This window comes from Haemorhous mexicanus, chromosome 7 (genome assembly GCF_027477595.1).
Source record: "Haemorhous mexicanus isolate bHaeMex1 chromosome 7, bHaeMex1.pri, whole genome shotgun sequence".
In the NCBI taxonomy this organism is placed as follows: Eukaryota; Metazoa; Chordata; class Aves; order Passeriformes; family Fringillidae; genus Haemorhous; species Haemorhous mexicanus.
Window position 1 is genome coordinate 17,711,298 of NC_082347.1, and position 10,720 is coordinate 17,722,017.

General features: G+C 41.1%; 1 protein-coding gene across 1 annotated transcript; it reads right to left on the reverse strand.

Annotated features, from left to right (window-relative positions):
* Positions 1-6,400: 6,400 nt before the first annotated feature.
* EXOSC3 (exosome component 3) lies at positions 6,401-9,461 on the reverse strand. Its single transcript, XM_059851240.1, has 4 exons — positions 9,160-9,461; positions 8,851-9,000; positions 8,108-8,259; positions 6,401-6,693 (listed from the first exon to the last, which is right to left on the reverse strand). The coding sequence occupies exons 1-4, from the start codon at positions 9,424-9,426 to the stop codon at positions 6,492-6,494; spliced, it is 771 nt and encodes a 256-aa protein (XP_059707223.1). The 5' UTR covers positions 9,427-9,461; the 3' UTR covers positions 6,401-6,491.
* Between the last annotated feature and the right edge of the window lie 1,259 nt (positions 9,462-10,720).

The following is a 10,720-nucleotide window of genomic DNA, read 5'->3' on the forward strand; positions in this document are numbered from 1 at the left end:
GTTTTTCACCAAGTTCCAATCTTAACTAAACAAAACGGCCTTTTCTTATCACTCTGCTCCTGCAGCAGAGCGCAGCAGCAGCCGTGTGCTGCCAGTAAGCCACAGAGAACAGCAAGTTTGCAAGACAGCCTATTGCACCATTGCATTGCACATGTCAGAATGGCATGGGCTCAGGCAGTTGAAGGAAAAGATTTTGAGTCTTTTTGCCCAAATTTGTGGTAGTTATGCTTTCATCTACACACATTATTTTAGAAATCAAATTGATTATAAAAAGCACTGAAGTCTTAGCAGCAGTTAAAAAATAACCTAAGCAAACCTCATAGCAGAAACAGCATTACCAGACTGCCTGAAAGAGATGGGGAATTTGGAAGGATTAGGAATTGGTGGCTGCTTTTTCCTGGGAAATACATGAAACAATATATCTGCTTTTTCTCCCTAATCAGTGTGGGTTGGTTCTCTGTCAACACCAAACATAATATGCTGAAGTGACTTTGTCATTTTTTTAAAATTCAATCAGCATTGATTCAGAATATATGTATCTGCCATGCTGACACAGCAATCTTTAGAAAAACATTATGAGCAAAAAAAAAAAAAATTACTGGCAAATATTGTCAGCCATCATTGTATAATTAAACCCTAATTTCTGCAAGCTGTCAAGATTCCTTTCTTCTGAATTTGACTATGGTTGTGGACTGAGCTGACAACATTTGGCAATGGTAGAATTGCAGCTCCATTATTTTTGTTTCCATGGTAAGTACACAAAATGAACTTTTTTCTTAATAATACTTCTGCACATTACACCTCTAACAGCCTGGCAGCTGGCTTGTCACAATTCTAAGGTAGCTAATATTGCTGAGGAGGAAAAAAAAAACCCACCTATCAAAAAATGAAAATATCTATCTATTCTTTGCTCTGGGCAGGAGTTCATGACAAGGCACCAGGTGAGAGTAAAAGGCAGTTCATCTCAGAAGTGACTGTGATTTCATTTGTCCCTCTTGTAAAAATGTTGCAAAAAACGCAGCAAAATCTGAGCCCATACATCTGGATTCCATCCAGGAATAGCCCCCTACTTTACAAAGCAGAAAAATCCTTTGAATGCATGCACACATCTAATAGGCAGAGAATCCAAAGAAATACAGTGTGATGAAAATCTACCAGAAACTAACCTTTCTTTCCACACCTCCAGAAATGCTTGCTTTCCTTGCAAAGCGACTGTATTGCGTTAAGTGGAGTTGCAGCAAAAATTACTCTGTCTTTATCAGAATATCTTTGCCTTCATTGCTTCAGAAAAATTTCGGCAGGAAAATGAGAATTTTACTTTGGTTTTCTGTTTTTTCCTCTTGATAAAATCATATTAAGATTGATCTATTATAGTTAAGTTTTTCCATGTACATATTCACATGTTATTAATATATTTTTCCTCTTAAAAAGAGACTAATAAACTAACACATACACACACACACTTCACAAAGCAAGGGACACCAATATTTAATATTCAAGTTACCAGGTTTTGAAAAGTATTTTTAAAAAACACATTCAGCCTTTCACTTTCTGCCTTCATAATTCAGTTTTATAACAGTGAATGAGGAGAATCAGTCTGTAAACTGCTTGTATATCAGTTAATTAAATTTCCCTGGCATGCCTGTAAGTCAGAATGCAGTGTATCAGTAGCTGTGCTAAAACATGATCTAGTATTACGAAACTTTCAATTCATGTACAGAATGACAAAGCTGTGCGTTATTTCAGCAGTTTTTTCTTTTTCTTGTTGGATCATGCTTCTATAGATCAGCCTTAGACCAAGGGCATTGTTAGACAAACAGCTTATATTAAAGGAACTGTCTTTTCTATGAGGAAACAGGAGATCTCTAAAGCAACAAGGAAAGACAGGAGGTGGGATCTAGGCCGTAGATCTGTAAAAGGACATCCAGACTTTCAATATCAAGCCAGTAAGATTAAATGTAGATTTAAAAAAAAAAAAAAAATACAGCTTGAACTTTTCACCTATGTGCTATTAAAGGCAAAGCCACTGAGATTCAGACTGATGTAGATCTGCACTAGGCCAGGCAGAAGCTGTCTCTCGTTTGAAGGCTGTCCAGTGACATGTACCTGTGTAGGGGTGTTCTTAACCACATCTTGATGCTCACGAAATAAACACACCAGTCAGCCTAGACAGAGAATCTCAGCTTTCTCTTCAGGGTGCAGTATCACAGAAGAAACCAAAGGAAATACAGGTCTTTTGAAATTAGTTCATTCACATAAGCAGTTCACAGTGGGACACCAAGAAGAGATGGGTGCAATACCCTCCATCTGGACATGAACAGGAAGAATTAGTAAGTCTTTTCAGCAGGTACACAGACTCTTACAACAAATCTCTTTTGCAATAGCCTAATAAACACTGAATCACAGAAAAGCCTACCATTTACAAGACAAAAGATAACCAAGGCATTTGGAAAGTGCAGATGAGGTCATTAGTCCTCCCACTGTCCTTCAATCTTTAAATGTCCTTGTGTCAGGTAAGTATAATTACTAAGTATAAGCAAAATAGAATCTGTGGTCTGTAATTTGTCCATCTCCTGTTTACTGCAGTGCTCCAAACAAAGTTACTCTGATTTTTTAGTATTCTCATAGCAGATAGGACACTGAAGACCAGTAAAACAAAGTTATATTTAATGACTATTCAAGCCACTAGAATAGTGACCAAGCCTCAGGCTCTACAAGCAAAACCAGGCTCTTGAACATCTCAAACTACCCACAAAGATAGCACTAAAAAGGCAGAAACTGCACTTCTGCAAGATCAGGACATCAGAGGAAAACAAGACATTTTGTAGTGATCCTAGTTAATCCCCTGCAACTACTGTGTAGCTTTTATTAAAATCCAGGCACTCAACGTGTTTCTAGGCTATTTCTCTTACAAATTATTGTGATAAAACTGGCATGTTTAATTTCTTGCTATGGATTTCAAGAGTAGCTAAGCATCTTACAATCTACAGAAGTCATGAGTAAGGACAAGACTGCTTGTATTATCAATACAACTGAAGCACCCTACATTGTCTTTAAGAAAACTTCTTGTACTCAGTCAAATAATGTACCTCACCAAGGTGGTTGTATGTAGCTAGAAAGTCTGATGTAAATACTTTCCACATAAGCATTGGAGATGATCAGTTTTTAAGGTTTAAAACAACCTGTTGGTTTAGCTGTTACTCAGAGGTATTTGTCCAAAATCTAAGGAAGAAACTGGGCTTCCTCTAAACAAATTAGACCTTCTCCAGTAGAAGATGAGCTGTTCTTAATATTTAAAATCTGGGAGAAAAATTCCACAACCTCTTTTGCTAAAGAACATCCATGTGATCCAAAATAACCCTGGTATTAGGAGGGCTCATGCCAATGTGGGTCATTTTGACAGAACTTGGCTAGAAATCAAATTCACATGCCAGCAAGCCTCAGTTCCAACTCTTGGTGGCAAAGTTGTAATGAGTAGTTAGGGACAGTAAACTTCTAATCTAGCAGAACTACAGCCACACTCTAAACCACAGCCTTAGAGTTGAGCTCTTAATCCTCTTGGGACACTGAGGTACTTGTCTGTGTAACTTTCTTCTGCTAGAGCAAAACATAAATGTGTTACTATCAAACTGAATTTCAACACTGCATTCTGCATTTTGTGATAGTATTTTTTCTTTATACATTAACCTAGGAAGGGCCACAAACTACGTATGTCATATTTTCAATGCTTAGTTTCTGTTTAATTCTTGGTGAACTTTCTTTTTGAGAGGTTATGCTCATCTCTCACAGGCATATGAACAATTTTCATGTTGACATCTACCATTCTTACATAACTTTATCACAACAGCTTGAAAGAAAAGCAATATAATAAAGTATTCAACGCACAATCATAGGGTATTTGAAATTACCAACTCTAAATAATGACTTAACCTGATATGGGTGAACATCATGGAGAAATGCAACAGAAAAGATGTTCTACTTACCTAGCAAGGTACATTTCAAGCCCACAGCAATCCCTTCTGCAAGTCCTATTTACAGAAACATATGGGTTTGTGTGCCTTTAATGGGAATGTGGAAGACTTCCAGCAGAATACATAATTAAATCATGATCAGCCTTTCTTCCTAGAACCCAATTATACTCCATAACCCTTCCTCATGACTGGTTTAGTCACCAAGATATTTTGCAAAAGTTTGCAAAGATATTGTTTAGACTTTGCATGAATGGCTGCTTTGTTAGATAAAGCCTGTCAAATTGTAATTGGTTTGAGGAAGGTTGATAAGGTTTTTTTTGCCCAAGTTAAAAAAAAACAAAACATGAATATAGTCTTCTGTTAGTAATGTGTTTAAGTGTACTTTCTTTCAACATTTCTCCCCACACCCATTTTGTTCACATCCACTGTAATTTTTTTCCACTGTATAAACTGTCAAATAAACTTAAGTGTAGCACATAATTAAAATGATTGTGTAGGGGGCAAAACTCAGGAACTTTTTAGTTAATTTTGCTAAATTAATAACAAGCATAATTTTAATGCACTTTGTATCCTATTCTTGATTTAACTAAATTTGTATTTGGGTGATAAGTGGGTGACAATGGGGCAGCATGATATATGTATGAAATAGTATGTAGATTATGTTGAGAAATTTCAAGATTGCCATTTGTTGTTCTGCCTTACCAAGCCAGCATTTTAACAGGGATTGTTCATTTGTATCTTGCAGGTCAAGCTTGGAACACAGGCTTTGGGAAGGGAGTAAAGGGCAGTGGTAAGGCTAATTCCATTTCAAGCCACAGATACCCAGGAAATGATCCATGTCATTGCCCATTCCTGTGGTTTTACTACTATGATCCAAGAACAATTCACAAAAAAAGTTAGCACCCTGAGATAATTTGGCAAATGCTTTTCTGCTTATGCCAGCTGTTGTTCCAGTAACAGACAACCTGAAGAGGCTCTGCTTAGCTGAAATTGAAAAAGCTCTAGAGAAGAACAGTTATTGAAAACCTGATTAATTTAGTTTCTCATGTGTAGTAAGAGATAGACTACAGACCCAAAAGGTTTATGGGATATGAATAAATGTCACTTCACCTGGGAGATGACAGGTGAGAAAAGATGACTAAAGACCTACCAAGCCAGATGAGCAATGCCCTAGATGCTAAATAGGGAGACCAGTGAAATTCACAAAGAATTCTGAATTGTAGCCATTTGACTCACATGGAAACCATTAGAGTTGTGTTCTTGTTGAACCAGGGGAAGCCCTAGGTAAGCACATTACAGATGACTCAGAGGAGTTGGCTCTGAACTGAAGCAATTTCTAAACGACAGACATGCCAAAGACAACCCCATCATCAAATGCCATGGGTTGAGCTTTGGATGAAATACAGAATAAACAGGAAAAATTATGTTTCCACTTTAATTAAGATGGTATTCAGGCTCACCCTAATTAGTTCATTTTTAGTAATTTCCTTTAACTATTGCTATTAAACCATTCAGCTTATTAAGAACCACAGAACATCACAGCTCTAAGTGACTGCCTAACAGCTGCAAGCAGTTCATTAGGTACCTACAATCAAGCTTTTCTCCCAAAGGAAGAAGGCATCATCACCTTCCATTAATCCAGGGTTCTCTTCCCCTCTCAAAACAGTAGCAAATTACTCACATACTAAAATCCACTGAGAGCATACCCCTCCCAGGACAGCATCTCCTCTATATGCATTGAGGGACTGTTACACAAATAAGCCAAACAAAGTTTTCAGAAATGCTGATTTTGTTAAATATTACCAATGCTCTGTGGCATCTTTATGCTATTACTAAAGAAAAAAGTGTCTTGAACTAAGAAACACATGGCTATTATTGTGACATCCTAATCACTATGTCCTTAATACTACTAGGCAGGTCATCACTTAGGGAAAGTGACAATGTCCCTGAGAACATATTTTTGGTCTTATCTGATCATTTGCCTTAACTACCCTGTGATTGCTTTATGCTATACCCTGCAATTATTTTCTGGTATTCTCTACCTGCATTTCTATTCCCAAATTTCATAATATATTAAATAATTACTTCATGTCACTGTATAAATAGAGCACCCAACCAAAATTAATGACCCATGGAATACCTTTTGCTATCCCAAGTAAATACGGATGGTTTGAAACTTTAATAACGATAAAAACAAATATATGCAGCTCACAAAATGACAAATTTTTTAAAGAAGACCTAGGTAGCTATACTTCAAAATTCAGAGCTAATGAAAGCTTCTAGAGACCATCTTCCCATTAGTCAGAAAATGCATGAACATAAACAGGGCTTCATAACCACAAAGGTGAGTCAAAACAAACTCCTTAAACAACACTAAATCAAGCTGAGTGGATAAAGAAGGGAAATGAAGAATAACCAAAGTCTAGTACTTCATTTAAGAAAAATCTTTTAATATAAATCTGAATACAAAAATAACAAAAACACACTACAGTCATCACAAATCCTCAAGGTTTTCTCTTATCAGTTCCCTGACAGTTTGGCAAGCGCTTGTTTTCTCTGTTCTGCAGTCATATACTCACAGGCTTCCAAAATATTTACTATAATTAAAGTCTGTTGAACTGTTTTTGCCTTTACCCATATTCTTCCATTCATTCCCAGCACCAGCTCAAATGGGTATAATTGTGACAACTCTTGAATTATTTCACATTTGGGAGCCAAAAGCCTGTGGACAAGAGCGAAAAAAAAGTCAGAGGAAGGAGTGCTCACACTTAAAGACACACAGTATTACTGACCAGTAACTCCAGCAGTACTGCTATTATAGGATCTATTTCAGAAACACTGAAAAATTATGAAGTTGCATATACATCCAAAATAGCAATACAGTATCAGATTTTCAAGATTCCTGTCATATAAAATACATGCACCTAAAAAAATAAAGCCATTGCAAAGTTAGTTTTTTTTCTCATTAGATTCAGAAGCAACCCCTGACTAGTTTAAAGTGAATTGATACTTTTACAACCATTCTATGAGTTAATAAATTCTAAAAGTACACTTTTTGACCAAATGACATTTTTGAAATGCTATTTGTTTGACATCCCAGAGGTGTCTTTCAAAACAGGATTTCCCTTCTACTTCAGGAAACAGTATTAAAAGCAATAAAGAGAGTACTTCATTTTTATTAGATGACATCATACTAAATACTGTAACATGTCTAGGATTAAATCAAGATTGAACAAGTATTCACAAAAACTAAAATCATATCAGGATTTAGCAGTTTATTTGGAATATGCTGTTATTTTTTTACTTGCATACAGACAAAATCTGGAAAACAGAATGGCTGCAAAAAGTTTTCTATCAGTTCACACTGACTTCTGATAGGACCTATAAATCAGACCATGCCAGGTATGAAAAAGCTGCTCTGCACTGCCAGATTGCTTATCCAAAGAATGACAAAACAAACAAAAAACTCCACCCAAAAAGCAACAATGAAGTTTGACTATTGTTTATCCATGTAATCTGGTAATCTTTGACAGTAACAAAAAAATCCTATATTTACATCAGCATAAGTAACTCCAAAGTTCACAATACATTTAAAAGCTTATGAAACAGTTCCTGGACTAACGTGTCAGTTTTAAACTAAAATCCTACATTTTTTTAATCTGTATCTCTATTTCAATGTTATTTATTTTTCTTTGGAAGTCAGAAAATAATGTGTACTGATGAGCAAAGATCCCTTTAATCAGCTGTCAGCCAAACATACACCTCTACAAACCCATGAAGCAGAAAAAGGGCAATAAGCACTGCCAAGTTTTAAACTCCAAGGTAATATATACATACCTGAAACACTACCCTGAATATTTGATTTCCCCAAGCCACTACTTTTATTTTCCATACTGCCTTGGCAACCACATCGCTTTTTTTAAACAGGTGATGCAACATCATACAAAAGAGCTTATAAGTCTCTTAAGAGGAAAAATAAACTATCCTTCTAGATCAATCCATACACCAGTAAATCCGGTTTCAATGCACTAGAAGAATCACACAGTCTGATTTACCAAACTGTCCACACTGCTCAGAAGAAACAGCTGTGGGAATCTTACACGTGAGAGTGACTACTTACATTTTTTAGTACTTACTTTCTTATTAGACCCAAGGAAACTTTAAAGAGGAAGCCATCTTGTCCGATTATTCCCATGCCACTTGATTTTCCACTGCTGTCTATACAGACCATCTCTGGTTCCATGTCTTTATTTGCTACAACAAACTGACCATAAATAAGATCTCCCACCTAAACAAAACAGCATCAAAGAACAAAGGTATAATCTCTTATAATCATTTAGTAGGACCACAATAAAAAATATCACACCGGCCTATTTGGTTTTTCTTTACAGCTCCTTTTACATTCTGGTAATGGCGTTTCATCTGAGTGCAGAAACTGTGGCATGCATGTGCTACACAACCATTCATAACAGTGCTGTTAGAAGAAGGCACACAACTAACGTTTTCTACCAGTATCTCATGTTTTAAAACCTTAACATCAGAGTGCCCTTTCAGACACACCTTACTCATGAACTGCATCTGCTCCTGGCAGCACTATGAGCAAACTAAAACACCCAGAGAGAGTCAAGCACCCAGCCAGCTGAGAGAGAGCAAACCACGCTAGTTACAGTCCTCTCAAGAAACCCCAGAAAGGCCGCGGCCTAATGGTGCAAAATCCGAAGAGGAGGACCAAGGCGAAAACCATTACAACCAGACCTGCTCACCTCCTCTAACGTGGGCTTATGAAAACACTTCCCCTAAGAAAAGCCACTGAAACGCAACAGAAGCGCCACCAAAGGACGCAGCTAAAGCGCTACCGCCAGCTAACCAGGGCGCACACCTGCACGTTCGGCCTGTTCCTCTTCGTGGCGCCTTCGAAGGCCAGGTAGGACAGGGACGCCGGCTCGCTGCCGCCCACGTCCAGCCTGAACACGTCCCCCGCTTTGGCCATCACGATCCCTATGACGTGGTCGCCCTTCACCGGCACGTACTGCAGCGGGAGAGGCGGACAGAGGGTCAGGGAAGCGCGGGCGAGACGGGGACTAACACACAAACAAACACACACACACACACACACACACACACACACACACACACACACACACACACACACAAACACACGGACACCCGGGCCCCGCCGCACTCCTACCCGCTTCTGCTGCGAGTCCACCCAGTAGGCGCCGCCGCCCCCGGGCCGGTGCCGCAGCAGCCCGCACTTGGTCACCAGCAGCCCGGCCCCGCTGCGCCGCAGCCCCGGCCCGCACAGCAGCCGCCCTTGCGGCGCGGTGCCCGCGCTCAGCCGAAGCCGCTCGCCCTCCGCGTCCTCGTCGTAGTGCGCGGGGAGCAGCAGCAGGTCCCCGGGCAGCACCACCTGCCCCACGAGGGCCTCGGCCGCCGTGCCGCTCTCCGCCGCCATGGCCGCGCCGGCGCACGGCCCCTCGGGCTGGGGCGGGCGGCTGCGCCCTGCGGCCTGCGCGCGGCGTTCGCGGGGCGCCAGCGACACCCGCCGGCCGGAACGGCCCGGGCCGCCACAGCCGGGCCCGCGCCCGCCCGATCTCCGAGCTGCTGTAGCGGCTCCTCGACCCTCACGGCGCCTCCGCCAGCTGCCTCTCCGTCAGGCAGGCAGCTCGCCTTCCATTTCTGCCGGGGAGCGGCCAAGATAATGTGAGTGCACTTAGGCGTCTGAATTAGCAAACGTACGGAGGTAATTCTTCCAGCTGCAGTTGTTTGCAAGGTTTTTTAATAACCATACAGCTGGTCAAATGTGAGGTGAACGTCAGCCGATGAGTTTTGCAGGAAGCAGAAAAGATCGCATCAGTTATGAAGGGAAACTGCTCACAGAGAGATAGCATTAAAACAGTTGGAAAGGATCAGAGTGGTCCATCCTCCCTGCTTAAGTAGGGTTGTCCTAGAGCACATTGCACAGAACTGCACCCAGACAGTTTTCAGGATCTCTAGATAAAGAGATTCCACTACCTCTCTGGGCAATCTGTTCCACTGCGGGGTCACCTGCACAAAGTAAAGAAGTTCTGCCTCCTGTTTAAATGGAACTTCCTATGCATCAGTTTCTGCCCATCCCGTGGTGTCCTAGTGGTTGGCACCATGGAGCAGAGCTTGGCACCTCCCCTTTAGATTCTTATACATATTAATAAGGTCCTCTATCAAGCATTTCTTCTCAAGGCTGAACAGGCTCAACTCTCTCAGCCTTTCCTTGTAAGAGAGATGCCCGAGTCCCTTAATCATCTTCATAGCCCTCTGCTGGACCCACTCCAGGATCTCCATGTCTCTGTCACTGGGGAGCCAGACCTGGACACAGCACTCCAGGCAGAGCCTCAGCAGTGCTGAGCAGAGGGGCAGGATCACGTCCCTCGACCTGCTGGCAATGCTCTTCCTAACGCACCCCGGGATACCACTGGCCTTCTTGGCCACAAGCACACTGCTGCAAGATCTTGTTGTCCATCAGGTCCCCAGGTCCTTCTCCACAGAGCTGCTCTCCAGCAGATCACCCCCAGCTTCTCCCAGTAGTGGGGTTATTCCTCCCCAGGTGTGAGACCCTGCATTTGCCATTACTGAATTTCAGGCTCTTCTCTGCCCATCCCTCCAGCCTGTCGAGGTCTCTCTCAAGGGCCACAAAACCCTCTGAGGTCTCGGCCCCTCCTCCCGGCTTTCTGCGATCGGTGACCTCTCCGAGCAGGCCCTTCCCTCTGTCA